Source organism: Tympanuchus pallidicinctus, unplaced genomic scaffold (assembly GCF_026119805.1).
Source record: "Tympanuchus pallidicinctus isolate F22 unplaced genomic scaffold, pur_lepc_1.0 scaffold8, whole genome shotgun sequence".
NCBI lineage: Eukaryota > Metazoa > Chordata > Aves > Galliformes > Phasianidae > Tympanuchus > Tympanuchus pallidicinctus.
In genome coordinates, this window is record NW_026294802.1 from 47,354,285 (window position 1) to 47,381,050 (window position 26,766).

The window sequence follows — 26,766 nt, forward strand, 5'->3', positions numbered from 1 at the left end:
TGCCGCCCCGCCAGCCGGCACCTCACCGCTCCCCATCCCCACGAGATGCCGAGCACCTCCACGCCATGCCAGGCGAGGAGGATGCGAGGCTGAGCCCCTCTGCGCTGCGTCCCCAAGGCTCCGGAAGGGACCTGCCTGTTCCCTGCGGTCGCAGCTCCGTGCAAACAGCGGCGCAGTCTTGGCGCTGCCCCAGACGCAGTGAGCCCTTCAGGGCTCTCACACCGCCGCTTTCCTGCAGCGCCCGGCCCCGTGCCAGCCCCCAATTCCAGGCTGCGGTGCCAGGGCACAGTAAACAGAACACGACGGCAGCAGAGGTCCCTGAGGTCTCAGCTGTCTGGAAGTCATCAGTGCTGAATCCAAACCCTCAAATTTTTCCATGTCTTTATCTGGGCCGGGAGGAGGCGCTACTGCGACTGCGAGACAAGGGGCAATAAAAAGGGATCGAACAACCAGCCGAAACCAGCTGTATTTAATAGTTTCTCCTGGGGGAAAGGGCTGCAGCAGGACCAGACTTATCTCTGTGTTTTACACTTGAGGTCAAGAGACTAAAAGCCCCACCGGGATCGTTACTTATTAATGACAATGGGGAACAACACAGATGCCAACACACGTACACAAGGAAGAGCTGGAACTCTGTGGCAGGAACATTTCCCCCACACAGCACGTCTCAACGAGGAATGTCTTCTAGTCAGAGCTGTCCCTCGAGCGCTGGTTGTGAGGCTGCTGCAGATGCTGCTCTTCAGTGGGATTGACAGTGAGGGATGGGAAGCACCTCGCTCTGCCCTGCCTCCTGCTGCAGCCCCCAGCCATGCTGCCACTGATTGCAAGAGCACAAGTCTTGCCTATGGCAACAACACACGAGCAAAGCACTCTCAGCCTCCCAGAGCGTTAACAAGGCAGGGTGCCTCTCCTGGTGGAGAATTCACCACAGCAGAAGAATGGCAAATGCCATGGCCATGATACAGCAGCTGCAGGGTCCAGTGGCTTCAGAAGCAATGGCTCTAACTGCGACCCTGCTGAGCAACAGGCAATTCCAATGGCAAATATACAGCCAGAGAGAAGGAGCACCAGTATACCCAACGCCATCACCCAGTGCTCCCAGGCTGGGCAAACAAGCTGGGTGGTGGATGCAGATGAAGAACCCAAGCCAAAGGCTGGAAAGCCACCAGGAAGGTGGAGGGCTGCTGAGAGCCCTGGGTGCAGCCTGCAGCCAGCCAGAGCCGTGTGCAGGGAGAGGGCAGCGCTGGTCATGCTGTGAGAGCATATTTAATACTGATAGAGGAGCCCTGCCCTGGGACGGAGTGATGAGGGCAGTGCTGGGCAGCCATGCCTCCCTCCAGCCTGCCTAGCTGCTGTAGAAGATGCGGACGCGCTGTGTGATGTCCCCGCGGCACAGAGGACAGCTCTGTAGCTGTTTGCAGCAGGTCTGGCAGCAGCACACATGGCCACAAGGCAGGAAAATCATCTGGGCCTGTGGAAAGAGAGAGAAGACATAAACAGTGCTGTTGTACCATAATCTCAGCACCACCACACTTAGACAAAATACAGCTGGAGGAAGCTGGAGATGATGGGCAACACCTACAGCTTTCAGAGTGGTAGACAGTGCCAGCACCCTGAGCCCCTGCACTGTGCAAAGAATGCGCAGTGAAACAGACCTGAGGAAGAGCACTGCCCAGTGCCACATCCCAGCTGGCCCTCTCTCACCCCTGCTCTGGCAGCACACATGGGCTCTCACCTCCTGCTCCATGCAGACAACGCACTCTGACTTCTTCTCATCCCACTGCAGCAGGGGAGCAGTGGGGACCACAGAACTCGGGGCCTCCTCCTCAGGGGCACTGGGTTGTGTGGCTGCAGGGACCTCGGCGTCCACCGTCCTCAGCAGCTCTGCAAGCACAAACAGAGGTCTGAGCTCGAGGAGAGCTTCCATCTCCACCCACTCAGGAGCAGCTGCATGCCCACGGGAGCTCAGTGCTCTGAGAGTCAATGGTGACAATGCAGCAGAATGCCTCTCCCACAGGCACACAAACCTCCATCAGCTCTACTCCCCACAGGCTGGCATCTGGCCCTGCAGATCTCCCCACTCAAGGCTCAGGTACCCACTGCTACCACACGACACGTCAAGGAGCAGGCAGAAAAGAACTGCTGGTACCTGGGATTGTCTTTGCCACAGCCAGGATCTCCTGCGCCCGTTTGAGGATGGCACGCTGCAGGCCAGTCTCTGCAATGCCCATCTGCAGTGCAAAAGGAGGGTTGTCAGCACTCAGATGAGAAAGCACGGAGGGGTCTGAGAAAGGAGACACCTCCAAGAGAACAACACAAACTCTTTGGCCAGGCTGGCAAGACCTGTTCACGTCAAGGGGAGAATCTCCATCAGGCATCAAAGCTGGAATAAAAGAATTCGCACGTGCCTCTGTTGAGCTACAAAGTGCATCTGAGGGACTGAAAGGCAGAGCTGAGCTACAGCTCACTCTGCAGGTGCTCTGGAAAATCTGTCACCTGCTTGGTCAAGGCACAGTGTAGCATCAGCACCTCCCCCTGCACAGATGTGGCACACCAGGAGCACCAACACTCCGTCCTGCGAGATCTGCAGTGGGCACAACCACGAGCACGGCTCGGCAGGGTCAGACACAGAGCAGCGTTGCCCTGCACTGCTTGTCTGCTGCCTCGTACCTTTTCCAGGTCACTGGCAGTCATGGTGCTGAGCACTTCCAAGGAAATTCGATGGTGTGCAAAGACAGGCACATACTGTTCAGCTGACAGCTCGATTAAAAGGTTCACCAGCTGCTTCTCCAAGCCCTCCTCCTGTAAAACACAAGGCGAGCTCTCAGACTTCGCTCTGGAGAAAAGGTGTGGGGCACACAGCTGCCTGACCATGCATGGCAGCAAGGACAGGCAATGCACATAGTCCTGCTCTCAGAACAAGGCCATTCTAGAAGCATTTTGCTTCCATGAACACACTAAAAAGCCCAACAGCCAAGGGAGCTCCGGCTGCAAATACTTTATGAGCGAAATTCAGAACACCTTGGTTTTGGAAGAATGAAACACAGCAATTTTGGCAGCTGATGTCTGCAGCAGCACCTGCTCTGCCAACCTGAGCTGACACACAGCAGGGCTGGAGCTCAGAGTAATCTCTCTGGGGCTGCCCCGCAGCTGTTTTCACAGCACAAAGTCCCTGGCTCAGTACTGTAAAGCACCAGGCAGCCAAGCGGAGCTGTTCAGAGGTTTGGCTGGAACAAAGTGTTCCTTCCTCTGCACCTGTCAAGCAGAGCATTTTGTTAGTGTGCACACTACAGTGGAAGCAGTAAATGCAGCAGCAACCTGGAGTTTCAGGGAGAGCGGCTTCTGGTTCAGCAGGCGCTGGTACTGGATCAGCCAGTAGTTCTCCTGTTTGGTTTCACTCTTTGCTTCCATTTCCAACTGAAAAACAAACTCATTCACTCAACAGCCTGAGATAATGCAGTAAGTGCTATTTAGAGCAGCCTGAATTGTGTGTTTAAGGGGAAATCAGCAGCCTGGCTGTGTAGGGCTGACTCAGAGAACTGCCAGGCTGGTCCCACTTTGATCCCCACATCCCACACCCTCTGCATCCCTCTGCTCACTGTGCCCTATGTACTAAAGCCCAGCCTTTTGAAGCTCAGGACAGTCTAGAGGTCTTCAGAATTACAAGGCCACATGCAGACACCCAGTAGGATCATGCTGATTCTTTCCTGTGATTTCCCCAGAAATGGGAAAGATCATCCCCAGATGGGGGAAGCAGAGGACATTTCAGATACCAGGGCCTCACACTGCACCAGGGACCAGAGGTAACCATGCCCCAAGAGCTTCCATCAGCACTTTCTGAAGTCTGAGTCTGGACACCACCACTCAGAGCCCCTCCCTGCTCTTCTTTATCCCTGTGCTGACCCATGGATGCTCTCCCTGCAGACAGCCTTCATGCTTACAAAGGCTTGTGCTTTGTGCTCATCTACAGCCCAGAATTACGGGCCTTCGTTACCAGTATTTGTTGCAATTCTTCTTCCCTTTGCTTCTTTTCTTTGAGCAGCTGCTGCAGCAGGTAACCAAGTGCTTGGCGTTGCTCCATGATCACCCCCTGCAACAGAAGGACTCTGGCATCCATTTCTCAGGTCTGCAGGAAACCCCTGCCCCATTTCCAGCAAAGCACTTACCATATACCCAGAACTGTCAGAGCAAATGTTAGAGTCCTATGCTGCATGGGCCCCACAGCACAGCTGAGCAGATGGCCTCAATCCTCCCTTTGGCATGGCACGCCTGTTTCTTTTGGTCCTGCACTGACCATTCACCAGTGGTGCCAATCCTCAGCACACACCGAGCAGCCCCAGGCTGTGCCGGCCTGCAGCAGCTCTTCATCACTGCACTAAAAGTTCATTCAGTGGCATCAGAAGTGTTTGTGGTCCTCCTTAATGGAGGATCACCTGAAACTACGTCTAGGAGCCTGCAGACATGCAAAGGAGCAACCGACAGCAGCTGAGGATATCCTATCAGCACTGGTCTCTCCCAAACCAACCTTGCAAAAAATAACTGGTGCAAACACCTCCCTTTCTCAGGGCTTTTTTTGTTATTCTTCCTGCTTTCCTGTGATTCTCCAAGCTCAATACTAAAGCACCTGTATCTTATAGGAGGAGCAACAATCTGCTGCACAAACATGACTGCAGGAATACTTCTGCCAAAGCACTTTGTGGGCACTGCCTGAGCAATAAGGGCTCAACGGCAGCAGGAACTTTTGGGCTGCAGACCATCAAACAGCAGAGGGGATGCAGGCAGATGAAGCTGTCTCCAGTTTGCTCTCCTGGTGTGCAGAAGTGTAGCTGCAAACACATTGTGCCCCAACAGCCACACAGATAGGCACTGGAATACATCCTCGCTTTCTTGGGCTGACTAAAGAGGTGACCCAAACTGGGAAACTGTGCACACAAGGCAAAAACTGATGCAAAGGTGTATCAACAAAATTTAAAGCCAAGCTGCTTAAGCCAAATGTGAGATTTCTCAGTGTGTGACTGCTGATGGAGTCAACCCATTGAATGGTGGGATGGTGGGGTGGAAGAGCCTAGGAGTCATGGGCTAGAAATGAAGAAGAGCTGGCAGCCACTGTTGTCGGGTATTTAAAACCAAACACAACATGTGAGAAGACATGAGATGCTCAGCAGGGATTTCTGGGACAGCCAACAACTCGATTGAAACATCCTTCCACACACAGCAAGCCTACAGCTGCCCACTTCTAAGGAGGCCAGGTTACTTGTCTCTTTCCTGCCATTCATCAGGAAGTTTAAAAGCAGCAGCAGCATTTCCATATCACCATGACAAAGAGGTTTTTTTGGTGTCCTGGGGTTAAGTACCTTCTGATTAAGCACAAAACCACCAGGAAACTGCAAGAAGCCAAAGAAGCAAGTGAAGCTTTCGCAATCCCAGAGCAGAGAGAGGGTGGTGGGGCAGTCCCAGGGCCCTACATACCTGCAGCGTCTCTGTGTCCAGTTCTTGCCTCTTTAACTCCAGCTGTGTCAGCTGCAATAACTCTGTTTCTATTAATTTAATCTAAACAGAAGATGAAACATTTTTTTACTGACATTTGAAATGATTTTAATTTACACTCTTTCAAAATGAGGTCTAGCTACTGGCCTTGGAAGGACAACACTGCAGAGCTGCCCATAAGCTTGGGAACGTTGGTGCCCTACCACGACACGTGCTCTGCAGCTGCTCTTTGTCTCATGCCTGAAGAACTGCCTCCCCCTCTCTGCACTGAACACCTTCTGTTCCAGACCAGAAGCACAGCGCAATCAGTTCAGCCAAACCCTGCAGCCACTCTGGAAAGCAGCTGTGATCAAAATCCTCTCAGCACCAGTGTTCAAACTGCAGATGGACTGGGGGCTCTGTCATGGATCCCAGCTGCTTCAGCAATTCCCATCACGATACATGCTCTTTCAGTCAGGGTAACTGAGACACAGAGAGGTGAAATGAGCTGCCCAAGATCCCACAGCAAGCCAAGAAGAGAGCCCAGCTCCCCTGCCAGCCCAGCTACCTGTACCTGTTCATCCCAGGCCATTCTGCTTCCTGCGTGCCACCTACCACCAAATTCCTGCTGACAGAGGCTTTGTGCAGGCTGCACCTACAGCTCCTGCCCTACAGGATGCTGGTGGGATGAGTTTCAATAGCAAAAGGCCCAGCCTATGGTATCAAGAAACAAACTCCCTTTGTTTACAAAGCAAGAGCAAGCAAACTGCCGGGCTCTTACTGATTTCAGGCAATGGAAGGCTGTTAGATTCATCTTCTGGATTGTCTGTGCAAAATCCATAGGTTTTAAGCACAGTGCAAAGATTGGTCACCAAGTGACTGAATATATCAAAGCCTTTGAGCTTATCTACCAACTCCAGACCTGAGACTTTTCTCCTAGTGTCAGATCAAGAGAGGGAAGCAACTGGAACGCTGTATCAGAAAGCAGCTACCCACCTCCACACATCAATCACTGCTACCTCCCCAGCAGCTCTTGCTCTTCCCCTGACTATTTTGTTTCACCTTTTGTAGAATGTTGCTCAGAAAGGCAGGCTAAGAATGGGAAAGAAAAGGTGAACTTATGGCTCAAGGCGCAGTTACAGTGTGCTAGATGGAGATGCAGTGACTCGTGGAAACAACAGCCCTACCAAGGAAACCAGAAGGAAAATGGTCATTGCAATTGCAGACCACCCCTACAGAGCCAATGCAGGTCTGTCTTCTACTGACCACTCTCCAGCATCTCATTCAGAGCAGTTTTGAGATGACCAAAGCAATGGCAATCCTACTAACTCCACAAATGTAAAATCTGTCTCTATACTCTCTCCTATGGTACTGGGAGACTGTGGTTTATCCCACTCTGCACAAAGCTTTGTTACAGAGCTCTCAGCAATACAAGAGCTCTCCATTTCCTTCCTGCTCTGTGCTCACAGCACTTTGATCTTCCTCATAAGGGTCTCAGCAAATGATGAGGAGCTGGTTGCTCTTTCCTCTATTGCTGACTCACCTGGTTCCTGATCTGTCTGTGCATAAGATCCTTCTTCACTTGGAGAGCTTCAAAGGCAGCTTTCTGCATCTCACTCTAAGGGACAGACAACATTCTGCTCAGTGCAGGTTGCTCATGCAGATGTGAACAGCCTGAAGAAACCCTGCTGCCTTGCAGTGACTCAAGTACAAAGGAACAGTGCTAACTCTGCATGAACAGTGCTCACATTACCATATGGCATAGATCTCACCAGAAGGTAAAGATCTCTGACCAGAGGGTAAAACCCTCCTTACAGAATGACAGAAGTTACAGTCATGCTCTACATACACACACGTTGAGTGCTGTGTATGAACCCCACCCCCCACCTTCAGCAGCACTGAGCACCCAGGCTGCCAGGTCTGTGCAACAAGGCATGACTTCCCAGCACTTCTGAAAAGTGAGCTGAGGAGGTCTCAAAATGAGGTATTCAAAAGCAGAAGATGCTTAGAAAATGCATCCCAAAGGCATCCAGATAGCTTGTCCAAAGTCACCCAAGAAGCCTGCCAAAAAGACAGGACTTGTCAAAACTCTCTCAAATCTTAAAATCCTCTGTATTAATCATCACACCACTTTTGCTTCCCATGGTCTGTGCTGCTGTCCTTTATGAGAAGTTGCTGTCTAGTTAAAGTATAAACACATTTTTCTCTCAGATACGAAATCCAGCTTGTTAGAACACCGATCTCCAAGTTAAACCAGTAGTGTTCTATAAAACAACTCTTGCAAACAGCCCAACCCTGCAACCACTGCTCCCATGCCTGCCACTCTCAACTCTGCTTTTGAATCCTACTGCCTTTCTTCAGTCTCTCCCTGCATGCAATTTGCTCTCTTGCCTACCTGCTGCAAGATCTGACCAACAGCTTTGTTCTGATCCATCTGTTGCCAAGCCAGGATTTGCTGGAACTTCTGATCCATCTCAGCCAGGCTGCAAGAAAATACATTTGTCAAGGAGTTACTGAAAATCCAAATAGGGGCCGTGGTTGCCCCAGCAAGCTGCCCAGGTGATGAATTTGCACATCAGTGTTCTGCACTGGAAAAAGCTGTGCTGATGAAGGTCCAGACAGCAGGGTCAGGTATTGCCTGCACTTGCAGGCAGGACTGTGTCTACCCACTGCCCTCTGTTGGGCAGAGCACGGCTGCACAATGTTAATTCTGTCTGTCAGACACCTCCAGATTAAATTTCTCACATCCTTGTAAATAGAAAGAGCTAGAATTTTCTTCATTTATAGCAGTGTGCTACACGAACACAAACTGTGCCCACATAATCCTTACAGTCCAGAGGATTTTTAATATTCTGTGCCTCCTTCACATATTACAAAATGTGAAGTTTTCAACTGTTCTGTTGTAACACTGCTCGATTCCACCTGGCTCATCACTGCTCAATTTCACTGCTCAGAGATGGAAATTTTCACACTGGCTCCTGGAGTGACACATCCCAGCTTGCATGTCACAAGGTCTCATAGCTCTGTGGGCAATAAAGTCCACAAGTTCCATTTTTTCCTCCTAATTTCTCAGCTTGCTTCACTTCCCCAAAGACCCTGCAAGAAGGACCACATCTGAGAACAGAGCCTTGCTTCTAAGAAATGAAATGTGGCTGTAAACAACCATGAAGAACCTCAGCCTGCTCTGTAATTTGTCCAGCAGAACTATGAAAATTCCACAAGAGTGCAACAAATGAAAGGCTACAGCTTCCACTAGGAGAAGTTCTGCACCATAATTATTATCTGCTCCATTAGGAGCTTTTTTAATACCACGGAAAAAGAAACGTAATCCTCTAGACAGTCCTAGGAGGCTCTGCGCTGCACTTTGACACTGACTTACCAAATAACAAAAAGATCAGTCTAATTTCATCCTCCATACTTGCAGGATGTATAAGGTAGAATGAATGGTATAAACATGTGACAGGTGCAAAGCATGATTAACATTTCATGTTCTCGTGGTTAGAAGGTGGTTCATTTAACCACGCTTCTTTGCACTGTCACCTGGTTCACACAGAGCTGCTCCGCTGCCATCCAGCAGCTGCAGAAACTCCTGGCCCTTTACATGGGAATCACACCAAAGAGTGCTGGCAAGCAAGGAACTTTACAACAACAGCATCTCCAGCCCCAGAGATCTCCCAGCATACCTGGAGCAGGCCTGGCTGACAAGGTCTTGCCGCCGAGATTCATAGGTCATTTGGATGAGCTTGTTCTTGTAGCTCTCAGCCAGCATTTGTTGCATGGCAGCTAGGAGACAGAAGTGCTGTCAGTCTGTATCAGGAGCTCCTCTCTGGAAGAGACACTGATCTGCCACTGCTGCTAGAATAACTTGCAATTAATAGTGCCTTTTCTCTCATTTCAACCTGTTCTCATTGTTCCCATCTCATTCATTTATGAGGAGATTCATTCAGCTGCAAGAATTGTGGTTATTTACTGGAAAATCACACAAACAAATCCTACTCTGCTTGCATCTCTTCAGTATTTGGAGAAGCAAAATCAGTGCTTTAGGCTACAGCCCTGTCTGCACTGCTGTGAACCATTCACTCCTGGGGTGACAACACACACATCATTTCCATTGTAACCCCAGCAGCTCCATTCATGCTCACAATAAGCAGAAATGGTTCCCTTGTGGCATTGTTGCTTACCTCCTAATATGCTTCCCGCCTCACAAACCTGATCAGTCAACATCTGCTTGGTACTTCTAAAATAGAAAGTACTTTGTGCACACAGGATGCCTTACAATCAGTTTCAGACTCCTTGTGCAACACACTCCAGCTACATCAGGGGCACAGCTCTGACACAGCTCTCACGCCTGAGAATTAGCAGTGAGTTGCAGGTGGGAGCACTGATCAGCCATGGTATGTGTACAGTGCTGCCCACTTCCAGTCTGCTCTATGCATGAGGCAACAAACAGCAAGAACGTGAGTAGCAGAGCATCTCCCACACAGCAATCACCTTTCAGGGCATCTCCAAAGGAACCAGGTCTTTCCAGTAACCTACTATCCCAGTTATTTGGACTTACAGGCCACTTCCCTCCTGCGCAGATGCTCTGTCTCCTCCTGTGTGATTGCCATCAGCTGTTCCATCCTTATTCTAGCAAGCAAACAAGAATAATTCAGCCACTCATTCAAAGAAGCACTACCTCACTCCTCTCCTGCTCACTCAGCTCAGAACCCAAGGCTGGGTAGATTCAGCAAGCAACCTGTACAAGAAAGCCATGTGCTCACCAGAGAATCAAAAGTCGCAGCGATTTCTTGGAAAGGGTATCTAAGTCTATTGAAAAATAAAATTTTCCTCAAAACCATGGGAACAACTGCTTCTTACAATGGAAAGTTCATCCCAGAAGACCTAACAAGGATCTGGGAAACAGGCTTCCTTCCCTTGAGGCTTGAGGAGCACTTTAAAGCTGACTGCAGTGAGCATTGCCATTATAAGCAGGAGCCTCGTCTCCCTCCCACCTCCCTGTCCTTGTCCCAGCACAACTACACACACCACCACTTAACCTTCTGGGGATTGGTTTGACATAAAAACTATCTGCCATACAAAGAGAATATTTTTCAGCCAGGTCAGTTTACTCTGTCACAGCAGATGGAAGCAGGGGGCAATATAAAAGTAGAGGAGAGTTGCAGAAAACCAATTTTAGGGGCAAAGCCAGATCAAAGTGTTGGCTGAATGGCAGCATTGAGTTTGGTGTATTCCTCCCCTACACATTACTGGACCACTTCTATAAGTGCTTTGATTTCCAACAGATTTCTCTTGGCCCTTGATAGCAGAATACAGGGTTTTGTTCCCAAACTCCTTAGCTAGGACCATTCTGAGATGAAAAGTAGGTGCAATCACCAGCCCACAGGGTCTGCCAGACTGAGTAAAACCAAGCACATCTATCTTGCTTCCAAGTGACAAGAATCAGCTGCTGCAGGCAAAGCAGCAGGAAACCTTTCAGCAAATAAGAAAATGACCCCTCTGACTTCACATGGATTCAAACTGGGGGCTCTGAACTGAGGGTCTCCAAACTCTTCCTTGACCGTTTTCCCAAAAAATTAATTTCAAGGTTACTCACCTCTCATTCTCCAAGGATTTCAGAATGTCTGAACTTTGTTTTTGCCTAAATAAAGATAAAACAAAAGGTTTTCATAAGGCTAAGCAGCACATCTTACTCCCCCAGTAAGCAGAAAACAACTTTGCTTCTCACACACAGAACATCAGACTTTAGCAGGCGTGTAACCTTGCACCAGCTCTACATGAGATCCAGCAGACCCAGACCAGTGCTCAAATATGCACCTTCCAGAAGGAGCACTGAAGAGGAACACTAAGCACTGCTGTTCAAATATGTAACTTCCATGAAGAATTCAAATTTTTCCACAGCACCACAAAACTTCAAAAGCACAGATGTGTGAAATATTCTTCTGAGGTGCCAACCCAGAATTCCACTTCATTTAAGTGGGATTTTGGCAGTTCAGCAACTAACACTCCATCCACAGACACTGATCCTGTTCTGCTAGAAGTGGCAGCTGGGAAAGTGGTATCTTCATTTGCAAATCTATGAGCACATACTTGAGTGCAGACAAACTCAATGTAGCTAGTGCACATGAGAAGGGAAGAAACAGCCATGTCCACAGCCAGGACAGCACAGGAGTCTGTACAATTCCACTGCCTCTGTCTGTACAGCACAGGCTTGCAGGGACAGTTTAGCTCTGTAACCAAGCCTGCAGGTCTTTTGGGGAGCTCTGTCCAAAGGCTGCATGCTGGACAGGGCCCACAGAAGCAACATGCACTCCACGTAAGTATCAGGACTGACCAGCTCTGTTAAAACTCAGAGAGGCCAAAATGAACAACTCAGAGCACGACACGAGTCCCCAGTGGACAGAGCTCACTGCAGGATGTCCTGTGACTGCCTCACCTCTGATTGTCCTCTATCAGCTTCTGGATACGGCTGGCAATGCCTTGCTCTGCTTGCTTCAGCTGCTGCAGCAGTTTCAGGCGCTCCTCCTCCAAATGGCGCTGGTGCTTTGTCAGGCCCTCCTCCAACCTCATCTGATCCTAGGCCAAGGTAAAAGAACCAAAGGAGAACACGGTCAGTTTAGGAAACGTAGTATCTTGTACTGGGCCAGACCATGGAGGGTTTGGTTGCAGTGCCCAGGCAGCTCTGGGGAGATGTTATGAGAAGGAGATCAGATCCTTCATCCTTCATCAGATGGGGCAGCCTAAACACAGTGGAAAAGAAGAATCACTCCAAGGTGCTTCCAAGGAGATGTTGAGAATTTGTGAAGTCAAGCAATTATGTATGGGAAAGATGTAAAAAAAAAGAAAAAAAAAACAGCTCCAATTTGTACAATCAAAATGACTGTTACAGCATGCCTAATGACCCCAAGGGAGAAAGCAGAAGCAAAACACTGAGGGCAGTGAATGAGCTGCTGTCTCTAGAAGGAAAGTTTCTGCTCACGTGGACACTCGAAACACCTGTCTGTCTGTGGCAGCAGGCACAGCCCTTGCTCAGCAAATGGGCAGGGATTAGAGCTCCTGCCCAGAAGAGACCTACCTCTCTTACTGTCTGCAGTATCTCATCCTTCTGATTGTTGATCTGCTGCACAAGCAGTGCATGTTCTCTTTGCCCCATGTTCAAGCGCCGCTCAAATTCAAGTTTCTCCTGCTTTTTTTTTTCCTGAGAAGAAAGAGGAATGCCAGGAATCAGCAGAGTTGGCTCCGCTCCTTCTCAAATAAAAACAAATTCTGGCAGTGCAAAACAAGGCACACTAATCCCCACAGCTACAAGAGAGAAAGCCAAAAGGCTCTGACTAGCCAGGAGGCTTTACTAGGGGATGGAAACGTTCTGTCCCTAGGAAACCAAAAATTGTGAGGCACAAGTTGCTGTTCTCTTTATGACAGCTTCCCAACTCCTTGCAATTCCTTTCATAGTCACAAAGCCAACACTTCAAGGCATCAACTCATACAACAGAAACACAGGGAACTTCTGCTTCAAGCCAATACAAACACTCAACGCTAGGAGTGGAATCCAAAATTAAGGTTGTGTTCAGCTCCAGATGGCAAGGGCACTCTTGTCTGAGGACAACTGAGTGAAGGGAAGCAGCCAGCCAAGAGGTCTAGGCAAAGGGACAAAGTAAGCTTGACAGGAGCTTATGTGAGAAAAACGGATTGTGTGTGTGTGTGTGTTGCCTCTGCACAGAGCTCAGTATGGCTGTGCCCTGCATCTGCCCACCTCATGTGAAAAGTAACTGAGTGTTCAGCACAGAGAGGCAAGCAAGAAGCTTTCTGGTGTAAAAGCTTCCAGATCCAACTCTGCAGACAAGGACTAACTTAAACTGGAATTGATCACTCATGAGAGACTCCGCACTCATCAGCAGTATGTGTCAGGCAATACAGTCTGCCATTTCCCCATGCTCCCACTTGTGCTCTGCAGTGAGGAGTGAGTGTGTTTTGAGGATGTTCTGCAAGGTCAACATTCAGCTTTGGTTGAGAAAAAATAGAAAACAAGAAATAGAGGTGGTCCCATTCTCCAGACAAAGCACTTGCAGGGGTTCATCCTTACCTTCCTCTTCTCGTAGTCTGAGAATTTATTCTGAAAAAGAAAAGAATCAGGAGATATTTACTTCTAGGAACAGTTTTTTATAGATATCATTAGCCCACATTATCTCTTTCCCTAAGTGGGTAAACATGTCAACCAAAGGCACATTAAGATTCACATATCCCCAAAGTCCAGTCATCCATCCAAGGCCAGAGAAAAACAGAGAATTGACAGAACGTGTCATAATTCCAGGCCTAGCCTCACCTTTCCCAGGTAGGGCTGGGAATGTCCAGCACTTGGCTGTGAATCACTAGGTAGTTTCTGCACTGTTGTTTTCAAGATAATGATTTAAACTAATGTACCTCAGAAAATAGCAACTACCATAGAAAAACTGGAGTCAGAAGAGATCTCTGGAGGTCTGCACTCCAACCTCCTACTCACAACAGCACTAATGTCCAAGTCAGGCCAGATTGCTCCCTGTCCCGCCAAGTTATGCAGATCTCCAAGGATGGAGGCAGTTCTCTGCAACATATTTTCTAGGAGTCAGACATGATAACATTATTCCCAGCTGCCCAGGGAGGAGATGAACCACGCACATCCACGATGCCATGCCTGGTTCTGGTACTGATGCTCCCTTGCTTCAAAATGTCAGGTTTCACTGGGTAGGCAGCGATGAGGAATGATGTGCAAAGAGCTGTGAGATCTGCTGGATCACCTGAGAGACAAATCCAAAACTTGCACACAGCTTCACGTGCAGTGGAGCCTCACCTGCCACTTGCTCTCCTCCTCCAAGTATTTGTGCACTGTCCTGTCCACCCCATCCACTGACGTTTCTCCATCACTCTCCAGTGCAGGGAGCACGTACTCTGAAGGTGGATAGTATGCAATTCCACACTCTGGAAGAGATCAGATGCAAAACAAGGACATCTGGTGCCTCAAGACCTCCCGGCAGCATGGCTGAAGGATGGAAGTTGAAGCTTCCAACTGTGCTCTCTCCCTCCAAGCATAGATGTATAAGAACTAATGCAGGTCTTGGAACGAGAAGCTGTGAGAAGAGATAGTGCCACCCCATTCCCACCAGGAAGATGATGAAAGCACAGCGTGGAGGGAGGAAGCGGAGAAGCTGAGAGTGCTGCTCCCATTTCTAAAATCACAGGAGAGGACAACCTCCAAAAACAGACTGAGCACTTGTAGCTGGGTTGATGCTCTGCTGGCCAACTCGGAGAGAAAACTCTCAGACACGAATACAGGCGTGTTCATTTCTGTGGGGCTGCAAAAGGTAATTTACTCCCATTCAAATAACTTCTGACAGTCCTTTTCTTTCAAACATTTAACACAGTGCACCTCATCTGCATAAAATCTCTGCCAGGCCTTCCTGTTTGTATTGAATATAGTGTTTACAAATTCACAGCCCAGTGTTTTTTCCCTCTGAGATTTCAATCTGTTTTCATATTTCTTTAAGGAAAATATCAGCCCACTGGCCCTTCCCTATAGAAAATGAGAGTAGAAGGGATCTACTGAGTCTATCTCTTTATCCCAAGGCATCATCTGTATCTGGATGGTTCCAAAACCTCCCATTGGAGGAAATACAAATGGGAAAACAAAAGCACAGAGAGATGCAAGGACTTCACTCAGGAAGTCAGCTGTCCTGAGGTTTTAACAAAAACACTCTACATTTCAGTTTGACAGTGAGAAGCAAACTTCATGGAAGGAGTCATGTATTGCTATCTGCCAGCCAAGACTTAGTGACACATAACAACTTGACCTGCCTGCCCTGTGTGCAGAGCATCAGAAACCACCTGAAACAGAACCACCCTCACGCTTGCTTGTCCTTTGTAAATACAGCCTTTGAACAAGCTGTGGCACCTACTTAGAGCACAGCACAGCCCTGCAAGCTCTCACCACATTCACAGACTCTTCTCACTTACCTTTGCAGAGGAACTGCTGAATGGATTCTGTACCTGCACTGCAAATATCAGGTGATGGGTAGGTCATGGAAGAAGCATCCAGGGTCAGTGTCTCCAAAACAGAACACACAGAGCTCCAAGTTATTGTCACAGCCCAGCCAGAGTCCAACTGTTTCAAGCCTGGGACCCAGGAAAATAAACTGCAAGATTTAATTTGTACCCCATAATAACCAAGCCACAGAATCCTGTCTCTCAGCATGTTAATAGTGCTGGTTTTCTTTAGAACTTCATAAAGAAGGTGGAGTAGTGGATGGAATATTTATGTCACCCATATCTAGTTGAATTCTTGAATTTATTAAAAGGAAAAATTACTGAAAGGGAAATACATTAAAGGTAGATCACTTTTGTTGCTAATACAACCAGTTAGGCTTGCAGGTTCCCAAAATTTCACTTGCAGTGTGGTAATTTCATACTACCCTGAAGTCTGCCATAATCACAAGGCTGTACTGTTCTCCTGCTGGATGTCTGACAACTTTCAGAGGTGAGGTGATCCTGCTGTACCTTATTTAGGAACTTCTGAGCTGGTCCCTCAGTACAACATCCACCTCATATAGACACATGCATTTTGTCTTTAAGGACAAAGCACTTCTCAATTCCAGCCACTGCTGTGTGTTGGAGCCCTTAAACATGATGCATGGGAGGAACGGCAAAACCAAGGGTACGGAGCCTCCTGCTGAGAAGGACTTAGCAGGAAGGAAAGGAACCACTTCACCAAACACAAGGCAGCGAGCTGCACAGGTCCCTGCTCTCAAAACCTGAGCCTGCCTACAACAGAAGAGAAGCCTAATGTTGAGTCCTCAGGACAGGACAATGTTTATTCCTGCCCTCAGTGCTGGTGTCTGAGTCAGCTCTGTTCCCTGACACTTGCACAGTTTAGTACTGACAAATTTGGCAGCCAGAAAGTAACATCCCCATAAAAATGCTGGTGCTCGTATCATTTTGAATGTGCTCTTCAGGGAGCCAGGAACTGACGGGGGCTGACAATGAGTCAGAGATCTATTAAGGCAACAGAGGCAAAAACGTCATCAGAAGCATTCAATCTGCTCAGACAGAACCAGCCTGAGTGGAAAGTATCTGAGTTAAATTGAGCCCATAGACTCAGTTTGGACTCCCAGAAGCAGTCACAGCTGAAAACATTTGGAGGCTTATTCCCTACAGATCAGTTTTGCCGTGATTAAACCTTGGCAAAAAGTGATCAGAAAAGACCAAAGCAGGTGAGCGCGCAAAACTGAATTTAGACACTACGAACCACATTTACCCTACCTACAGTCCCCTACAGCGAGTGCCACCCAAGCCCTAGAAATTTGCTTTTTAAGCTGAATTTATTATCATTGAGCAAGCAGGAAGGACAGCAACCTGCAGCAGAGTGAGCAGGCAGCACAGGCCAGGCAGGCAGGCTGGGTGCATACCTCCAGCGTGCGGATGTGAGCCAGCACCCTCGGCAGCTCCTGCAGGAGGTTCTCGCTGACATTCAGAGTGCGCAGGCTCCTCAGACCACTCACTGTGGCAGGCAGCTCCCTCAGCTTATTGCCTATGGAGTGAAAAGTCATGTAGTAATACATCGCACTGCTGAAGCAGAAACCAGCAAGCTCATCTACTGGAACACCAATCTGTATTTGTAAGAGCCTTCTGTGAGTTATTTTCTATCCTGTGCTGGAGAAATGGGGTTGTCATGGGGTGTGCTAAGACTGCAAACATTGCATTGCCAACAGAGGTAAATGGGACTCAAGATCTTAGAGCCACTAAGATGATCAGAGGGCTGGAGCTCCTCTCCTATGAGGAAAGGTTGAGGGAACTGGGCTTGTTGAGCTTGGAGAAGAGGAGGCTGCAGGGAGACCTCATTTTGGCCTTCCAGTGCTTGAAGGGAGCATATGAACAGGAGGGGGAATGGCTGTGTGTGAGAGTGGATGGTGATGGGACAAGGGGGTGGTTTTAAAGTGAGACAGGGGAGGTTGAGGTTGGATGTTAGGAGGAAGTTTTTCCCCCAGATGGTGGTGAGGCACTGGCACAGGTTGCCCAAGGAGGCTGTGGATGCCCCATCCCTGCAGGCATTCAAGGCCAGGCTGGATGTGGCTCTGGGCAGCCTGGGCTGCTGGTTGGTGACCTGCACACAGCAGGGGTTGGAGCTGGATGAGCACTGTGCTCCTTTTCAACACAGGCCATTCTGTGATTTTATGATCTGCTTGCACACAACCGAGCTGCACAGACCCAGAAGTGCTTCCACAAGCCAAACCAGCCTTTCTCAGCTGAGGCCACTGCAACAGATTCAATCTGCTCTTCATTAGGACAATATTTGTAATGTGGGATGTTCCTCCCTTCAGTGTAAGTATCAGAAACCAGACAAAAGAAACTGAATGTGGGATGGCAAATTCAGTGCTCAGAGACCAGATGGATATACCCAAAAGCTGAGCTGCACTTCTGAGTGCCTTGCTCTTCATCCTCTTCCCCATTTCAGCAGCAGCTGTCTGTAACAACAACTCTTTTTGCTCCCATATTAATGACACAGTGCCCAAAAGTATTGTATAAAGGTATGTTTGTGATCTCTCTTCTAGGGCTGTGCAAACCTGCAAGGGTTGAGTGAACAAGCTCACAGGACTGGGCTCTGGGTGCCCAGCTCTGAGTCTCATGCTTCTGGAGGAAGATGTGCCTCCAGCCCTCGTGGCAGCCCTCAACACACAGGTGAGTCAGCTTGGGTCTGAAGTGCTGGCTACATGCAGGCACACAAAGAAGCTTTCAGCTCTTGAGATCAGGAATGACCCAACATTCCTTGGAAAAGGGGCAGTGGGATGAAAGGAATCATCGTTTCATGACTGTCTCATTCAAGAGCCATGAGTTGAACCACACAGAAGAAAATCGAGGCAGACAGTGTGCACATTTATTAAGAAGCAGTCAAAAAACCCTAGTTAATCCTAATTACTTGGGGAAATTTGGGGAATTATTTTCTACTTAGATTTCTTCTGCCTTACCAACTATTTGAATTCAAGTCTGTCCTATGCTCTTCCTTAGTATTCATAATGGAAACCATCTGGTGCCTGCCTTGGTTCAAAGGAATAATTATTAATGCAGCTCAGCACAACCCAGAAAACAAATGGTGCTTTGCCTGCAGCACCAACAAGAAACATGTCATACCTTTCACATTGAGGACCTGGAGCTGGGCAAGATCCCCTATAGATTGTGGAAGACATTTTAAGAGATTCCTTTCAAGATTTAGGACCTAAGATATCAACAGAAAAGATAATCAAAATATTCTTTACACAAGTCTCAAGTCTTCACTACGTCTATGCTATTGGGACAATTCTGCAGCCCCAAAAAGCAATTTAGAAGTAGTTTTCTAGGTTACAAAAACAAAAATGCTTTTAGAATGAGTCCTTAATCATCTGCCAGGGAAAAATGTGTATCTGTCAATACTGTTTGGATCCACAGGCTGAAAACACAGTTCATTTCCTAGACACCCTGAATCCAGGGTACATCCAGTTACTGCACGCATCTGCAAACAACAGCCAAAGTAGGTGCTGAATGCAGATGCATGAACTGGAAAGCCAAGCATACTTGCCTCCCCAGCCACACTGCCTCAGCTCACATAGGGAGCAGATGATTGAACAGCAGTGATGTGCATCCAGAGCTGCACCCCAAAGCAGAGGGGACCCTCTGAAATGCAACACACCGAGCTGAGTTCTGAGTGTAATCACCCCAGGGAGAATGCTAAAACCTGAACAATTTAGGAAACTACAGCTCTACTCACTCACAGCCCTCGCTTGGCAGTGTGAGCTATTTGGACTAAGCAGGGATTATAGATTTCAGTACACTCTTCTCCTGATCTCTCCCCCTGACAAGCCAGCTCAGCAGCAACAGTCAGATCAGTGACACAGATCTGACATCCTGAGGACCACCACTGACATTGTGCTTAACTATAAAACAAACAGCAGTAAAACCCCACCTTCATGCTGACCCCTAACATGCCATTTACAGAAACTTAGGATGCAGCAGATCCTTTACCTGAAGAGATGTCAGCTGACCAATATCAGTAGGAAGTGATGCCAGCTGGTTGTCGTGCAGATCTAGAACCTGGAAGAACAGATAATTTCACCAAACAGTATTGGGGAAAGATGTCATGATGCAAAAATGAAAGGTTGTGAATTACTGACCAATGAAAATTATTTTTTCCCATGAGGGCTTCAAAAAAAGTCTGAAGTTTCCCATGGGATGGAGGCTCTTCACTCTTGCAGGTCTTTTGAAAACTCCATACACTGATAAACAAACAGGTGACCAGGGAAAGGAGTGGCACCAGGGGAACTGTGCCACAAAACTGGACAAGCCAAGTGAACAAATAATGTTCATGAAAACAGGCTGGCAGAAAAACATTTTCTGCAGGGTCCGTGGGCTGAACTGCTTCACAGAGAGACAGAATCACAGAATGGCCAGGGTTGGAAGGGACCTCAAGGATCACGAAGCTCCAACCCCCTGCCACATGCAGGGCCACCAACCTCCACATTTCAGAGCAGCCCAGGCTGCCCAGGGCCCCATCCAACCTGGCCTTGAACACCTCCAGGGATGGACGGGGCATCACAGCCTCTCTGGGCAGCTGTTCCAGCACCTCACCACTCTCTCTCTAAAGAACTTCCCCCTGACATCCAACCTCAATCTTCCCTCCCTCAGCTTCAAACCATTTCCCCTTGTCCTGCTGTTATCTCCCCTTTCAAACAGTTGATTCCCCTCCTGTTTGCAGGCTCCCTTTAGGCACTGAAAGGCTGCACTGAGGTCACCCCACAGCTTCTCTTCTCCAGGCTGAACAAGCCCAGCTCCCTCAGCCTGTCTTTGTAGGGGAGGTGCTGCAGCCCCCTGATCAACATCAGTTGGCCTCACCACCAGTCTCATCCGCATTCAAGTGATCCCCCAGGTTTTGTAAAGCTAAGAAAGGGAGCTGTCACATTTTATTACCATTTTTTGGTAACAACAGTCAGACAGGAGGATTTTTTTGGGGCTAGTGTGTTTTAATGCAGCTAGAATGACTGTTAGAAGTCACAATTACCTTCACAGTTATGAGACTCAGGAGGCTACAGGACTTGGGAACTAAAGATGTAAGATTATTTGTATGAATAATCAGCACCTGAGGAGGGAAAACCCATTGAAACATGAGCATAAGAGGCACCACAGCCTAGAATAAGACTTTTGCTAAAAATTAATTGCAGAGGTTATATAAGAGTTTTGTATCTTATTCAGAGTCATCTAAAACAGTGAAATAGTAAATGAATTGTAGAGGCCAAATATATAATATTAAACAGAAGTTTAGTTGTTTTTCATGAGAAATACAATTAATTAGGTTAAGATAGAAATCATCATCTCATCTCTCATGACAGAAGCACTAAAGCACCACAACAGATTAGTCCTGCCCAAATTGTTCTCTACGTAGTACCATACAAATGGCCAAATCCATCACAAACTCCTCCTGAAGCAAACAAACAGCCAGAAACAGTCATCTCAAATACAGCAGCAATATTCATGCACAATAATAGAATTATCTACTTCAGGAACGGATCGTTACCTTTTTCTGCAAGACTTTACAAGTTGCAAAGGCCCCATATGGAACCTAAAAACAATTAACAAATGGTCACATCAGACTTTACAAGATATTCTCTTTTCCAAGCACTTCTACAATATCCACCTGTAAAATCTCAGTCATTAACTCTTATGAAAATGCACATGATATTATGATATTTGTTTTGGCCCAGGATGCCAGTGCTGCCTGCTTAGCTTCCACGCCAGCAGCCCTCAATGGCTCTGCACAACACAACAGCGTAGCACACAGCACAGAACACAGCGTGGCTTGGACAGAAGTCCAGACCCTGAGTGACTTACTATTAAATGCATGGATGACTCAGGAGTTCAGGCACATTTTCAGCTAGACATCATAGAAATGTATTGTATGCTGCTGTAACCTCAACATACCTGCTCCAGTGGGCTGAGTGACAGAAGAAAGCAACTGAGTGTTCTCATGTGGGCACCTGAGTATGCTGGGCTTTGCAGGAGATGGGCAATCAGAAAATGGATATGCCACCAATTTCAGCCCATGCTCTGAGCACTATCATTCATTCTGCAGAACGGAACAGGTTTTGACCAAATCATTGTCACTCCAATTCTGGAGTTAATTTTAAGACCCATCTCGTGGATCACTTTATTTACCAAAACTACAACAGCTAAAAGGAAGCAGCAAGACAGAGAGAGTTCTATGGTATTAATCCAGAAGGAGCAGCTCAGGATCCAAGACCAGCTACAGCTGCCAACGGAGCTACACCAGAGCACGCCCTGTGCCTGCCACCCTTCCACACAGACTGGTTCCAACCTGCCCCACTCAGCTCACAAATCTACACACAGGTCCACTGGCTTCTGGTCCTGGAGCAAAGCTTCCCAAAGTCTCACAAAGCCATACAACAGTGCACAGTTGGCAGCTACACTCTCTCAAATCTCTCCTCAAAGAGCAGTGGTATATTCATTAGCCTGCTTGCAAAGGCATCCTGTGACAAAAGGTTACACAGGAACAAACACTTCAGAAACACAGGGCAATAAACAAAAACTGAAAGGAATGGGCTTCTGCTTAGCAGGTTTGCATGGCTGCCAGAATGCAAAACTGTCTAAACTGAAGGCCATCCATCTGTCACTAACCACTCATACTCCAGCAGCCAGCTTGCTTCTAATTTAGTTAGCTCCAACACCAGAAGAGATTTCCATCACTAATCAGCAGCCTGGAGCCAGGCATGTTCACTTATAGAGAAAAATCAGCGCAGGCAGTAGACTTTGCAGAGCACTGTGGTGATAAATAGCTAACTTTTTGCAAAAATAAAAACAAACATTCCCTTATGACTAGCAAAACTAAGCCAGGAGGCCCCGAGGTTGGGTCCTTACAAGGAGGGTCTGAGGTCACTCTGCCCTTCCCATGCTGTCAAATTAAAGAGGATTCCCAGCGCAGGAACACTGTGGAAGCAACAAGCAGCACAGCACAATGTAAGGGAGAGGCCTTTACCTCTTCCAGAGAACCAGAGAACGTACACACAGAGGAAGAAGTGGCCCGGGCACAAGGCCATTTCTGTCCCAAAGCTCACAGACACGATATTAAATCTGATGTTTGCTAACAAGTAGACTGAGAAATCAGACCTGTCAGCTAATATTGAAAGTTCCAGAGAACATACCTCTAACAGTTCACATTTGGATATGTCAAGAACGTCATCGGCACCAGCCTCTTTTGCCTGGTAAGAGAGGATACACAAGAGTTAGAACATGAAGAAATAAACAGCCTCTTGCTGCATTTTGGCTACACTACTCAACTGGCTGCTCTTGAAAGAACCTAATTAGAGTCTTCTGCTGCAACTATGCAGTTCAGTGAAAAAGCCAGGAACAAAGGGCTTGCTTCTACAATCGCAGCAATCAAAAGCAGCCAGGAAACCAAACTGCAGAAATTCTCTCCTTGTGCAACAAATGAATTTTTGCATGAAGAACCAAAGCACATCTCATGCTGAAATATCAACTGAAAGCTACAAGAAATGGAAAGCTGGACACTCGAGCACCAGACACATGCTTGCTATGAACTAGTGCCCTGCTGGCCTTCACGGAGCCTGCTGTGCCATTGGCAGGTCTCATTCAGACAGTGGATCTTCTGAACTGCACACAGAAACCAAAGTAACTGCTGCTGTATTTTGCTGGAGGCCAACTTTGCTGGGCAAGGAGCGAGAATTTGCTGCTTCTACACAAAAACAGTTTTCCATGTTCATACCAGCCACACGTAATGCAGCTGCTGACAGCAGTGGCACTGGACAAGTCTCACTGTGAGTAGCATTGTGTCTATTTTCCTAAATAAAAGAGATTCTATTAGGCAATAAAGCCTGCCTGTGATAGTGCTACCATTAAGTCCTCAGAACTGCATAACTGGACCCAAGGCTAAGAATGCAATACAAAACCAATCCTACAATAGTCAGATTTAGCTGTCCCTCTTCAGCCCCATAGGAAGTGGACAGAAACCCTACAAACCAAACAAATAAAACTGTTCTCATTATTGCTGTATAACAAAGCCTTACTTTCCAAACTACCTCACTGATGTCCAACAGCAATAATATTAGCATTCCTAAAGTGCAGCTGTCTCTAGGGTAGAACACGGAAGATCCCCCATGTCAGCACTGGTCCACAGCTCCTAAGGCAGAATAGGTGAAATAATTAAGGAATGCTTGGAGAAAGCCAGCTTTATATCTGCAGCTGTTGTAAGGCAGGTAGTTCTACAACCCTGACTACCAGGACAGCAATCTGCTGAGAATCTGCCCCAGAGGATCCCAGCAGAGATTAGCCCAAGACAAAAATATATATCTTTGAGACCTGATGTTGAATTAATGACTGCTCTTTCTGAATGTAACATTATTTCTCCTGAACATATGAACCACTCCAAATGTTATGTATCTGTGGACAAATCTCTAGGGATTAAGAGACACCAGAAAAACAGGAAGAACTAAGGAGAATAGAGACTTGCACCTCATCAATAAGTCTGCAGTTCTCCACAGTTAACAGACTCACTGAAGGCACCACCTGAAAACAGGCAGTATAACAGAGCTATCTTTGAGGTGCCCCCCTCCCCAGCTGTGTCTAACAAGTTCTTTGAAGGGCACAAAGAGAAGAAATAAGAAGAAGCAAAGGAGAGGCACAAGAAAATTCAGGAAATGGATGTCACAGATTCTTTGGTAGAAAAAGCAAACGGAGAGATACAAAATAGGGAAGCAGCAAGAAGGAGAAAGGATGGGAAGTCCTGAATGTGGGGTGGAATGAGGTGGGCTGAAGGTGTGATGTGCAACCACAGAAGAAGAAAGGGATGGAAGTAGCACAGAGGGAACATGTGGAGGGAAAGGCAAGAAGAGATCAGGAAAGCAGGAATTCTGGATCCAAACATGGATCCAAGTTGAAGGAGGGAAGATTGAGGTTGGATGTTAGGGGGAAGTTCTTCACAAGGAGAGTAGTTAGGCCCTGGAACGGGCTGCCCAGGGAGGTTGTGGATGCCCCGTCCTTGGCCGTGTTCAAGGCCAGGTTGGACGGGGTCCTGGGCAACCTGATCTGAATGTGTATGTTTGGTGGCCCTGCTGGGCAGGGGGGTTGGAACTACATGATCCTTGAGGTCCCTTCCAACCCGGGTGATTCTGTGATTCTGTGATTCTGTGATAATTCTCTGACATACGTTGGAAAGGCAGCCTGCTAACTTGGATGAGATCAGAAACAAGGTGCCTGGGACTAGGTACAGAGAACAGAAGTGACATCAGCACTGCTTACCAGGCACATTTGGTATTCAAGGCGCTTCCGAGCATCTTCACTGGGTTTCTTCTTACGGAAGAAGAGTGGCATCTTGAGTTGTGACTACAGCTCCGTCTGAGTGGTACAAACTATCAGCATAAATAAAGGCAGATGGCTCTTGGAGTGTGTGGAACCTGGACTACAGAACTGTGCTCTAATAAGAAAAACAAAAAAAAAAAAAAGAAAAAAAAAATCACTGCTGCAACAATTGTCTTCGATTAGGCCTTCCTTTGGCTTGATCACACCGAGCCCATCACACCTCTGCAACCGAAATGTCAACGTGAGTCTTGAAAGCACTGTGGAACTTCTGAGACAGGCAGACTGTCCTGTCATTCCTGTGCAGGATGCAAGAAGGCCAGCTGAAACACGTACAGACAGGAAAACACAGGATCCAATCCAGGACAGGAATTAAGAAGGCGGTGCCAAGAAAGCAGGCACTGGGACAAAACCAAACTACTCAAACTCAAAAACAATTAACTCTAGCACCATAATGAGCAACTGCAAAATCCTACAGAGTAAATATAGGCTGGAAATGAGACAATTCCTAATTTTGAGAGCCTCCATCTTGCAGAGCAAGAGAAACAGGCAGGACCGATGCAGATCAGAACACAGAGGACTTGGAAGGGGACTTTGCAATTGCTGCACCCTGGCAGTCACACAGCCCGTGTCAGCTGCTTTCAGGGACACCAGATAGACTCAGGGTCAGGGTATCCAACCTCAGCTTGCTTTGCTTCTCAGCTCCACTGTAACAGGTCATGGCCTCGAATTTTAGGGCAGGGATTATCTTGAAGTAAGCAAACACTTGGTTCACTGGCATTTCAGACAGAAACTGCTGCACAGCAATGCTTTTCCTATTTTAGTCACCTAGTGAGGCGAAGGGATTCTGCTTAAAGACCTATTAACTTAAAGTTAGGTTTTAAATACGTTTAGAAAACCAACCTATTTTCCAAACACCAAATTACTGCCCACAGAGCCAAAATAACCTCCCTGCTGAGAAATTTCAATAAGTTCAGACTTAAATACCCAAATCAGGACGTGGGCAAGTCCTTGTGGGTCCCTTCCAACTTGGGAGATTCCACGACCCTGAGAAATGCTCACCGTGGCCCACTCTGCTCTCCCTCTGTGTAACACCCACTGCTCACCACGGAGTCATCACTCACCAGCCAAGGCGAGCCAGGAGGAGAGGCCAGAGTGAAAATGCAGACGGTGAAGCAAGAAGGGAAATTCATGATCAGGAATTAGTTAAGAAATTCAGTAACACATAACAAGGAGCCTCGAACACAGGTCAAACATCACAGACAGGAGTAAAAGGGGACTTAAAAGATAAGAAACAAGAGAAGGATGCTTGCAGCAACGCAATGATAACACTGATGACCTTAAGCACCGCTTTATCCCTTCTTAGCTATCTCTGTTACGGCCACGTACCTTCCATCAGTCGTGTGGACAGCAGACAGTTCAGTTTTCACCCCAAAACTGCAAAAGCTGAAGGACAGGCGGCTGAACAGAGAAAGAAACGTGTCAGGGCTGCGAGGAGAAACGATCAGGAGCCATCTGCAGCGGGCCGGGCACCTGCAAACCTGCATCCCGGCGGACCCCGCATCCCGGCGGACCCCGCAGACCCTGCGGTGCTCAGCTGACTGAGGAGCACCCACAGCAACGCGCCCAGCTGCCGCTCAACGAGACCCCCCGCCCCTCCTGTCAGCCACCACAGAGGCCGGCAGCCTCAGCACCGCCGCCGGCCCCAACGCGACAGAAGCGGCAGCAAATCCCCTTCCGGCTCCGCGCCGCCCAGCCCCCTCCTCTACCCGGCCGCGCTCACCGCAGCCCGCTGCCATGACGCCCTGTCCCGGGGCCTCCGTATCACAGACACGAAAGGCCAGAGCGCCCCCCTCCCACACCATAGAGTTCCCAGTGAGCGAGGGAGAAAGGGGCGGATCCCAAGCTCTCGCGAGATCT

At 48.0% G+C, this 26,766-nt stretch overlaps 1 protein-coding gene across 9 annotated transcripts; it reads right to left on the reverse strand.

Annotated features, from left to right (window-relative positions):
• Positions 1-441: 441 nt before the first annotated feature.
• Positions 442-26,744, reverse strand: LRSAM1 (leucine rich repeat and sterile alpha motif containing 1). Of its 9 annotated transcripts, none has more exons than XM_052667648.1 (26): positions 26,630-26,742; positions 26,236-26,307; positions 24,790-24,964; positions 22,677-22,733; positions 21,035-21,079; positions 20,522-20,599; positions 19,489-19,557; positions 18,622-18,706; positions 16,902-17,023; positions 15,454-15,544; positions 14,294-14,421; positions 13,550-13,579; positions 12,542-12,664; positions 11,903-12,042; positions 11,063-11,107; positions 10,025-10,095; positions 9,150-9,249; positions 7,862-7,949; positions 7,010-7,084; positions 5,470-5,550; positions 3,995-4,090; positions 3,319-3,417; positions 2,671-2,802; positions 2,150-2,231; positions 1,736-1,884; positions 442-1,471 (listed from the first exon to the last, which is right to left on the reverse strand). In XM_052667648.1, the coding sequence occupies exons 3-26, from the start codon at positions 24,859-24,861 to the stop codon at positions 1,346-1,348; spliced, it is 2,184 nt and encodes a 727-aa protein (XP_052523608.1). In that variant the 5' UTR covers positions 24,862-24,964; positions 26,236-26,307; positions 26,630-26,742; the 3' UTR covers positions 442-1,345. The 9 variants fall into 9 exon arrangements, with proteins under 9 accessions (XP_052523608.1, XP_052523609.1, XP_052523611.1 ...); XM_052667649.1 differs by lacking the exon at positions 26,630-26,742 and adding an exon at positions 26,388-26,499; XM_052667651.1 differs by lacking the exon at positions 20,522-20,599 and having other exon boundaries at positions 26,630-26,743.
• Between the last annotated feature and the right edge of the window lie 22 nt (positions 26,745-26,766).

What these genes read in the sequence shown, in the direction of transcription:
- LRSAM1 (XM_052667648.1), bottom strand. Translation starts at nt 24,861, where the DNA reads ATGCCACTCTTCTTCCGTAAGAAGAAACCCAGTGAAGATGCTCGGAAG. An exon ending in AGGAGGAGAGCAAGTGGCAG is followed by an intron (nt 13,580 to 14,293) that starts GTGAGGCTCCAC and finishes TTTCTTTTTCAG; the next exon opens with AATAAATTCTCAGACTACGA. An exon ending in CTGCCAGTGACCTGGAAAAG is followed by an intron (nt 2,232 to 2,670) that starts GTACGAGGCAGC and finishes TTTGCACTGCAG; the next exon opens with ATGGGCATTGCAGAGACTGG.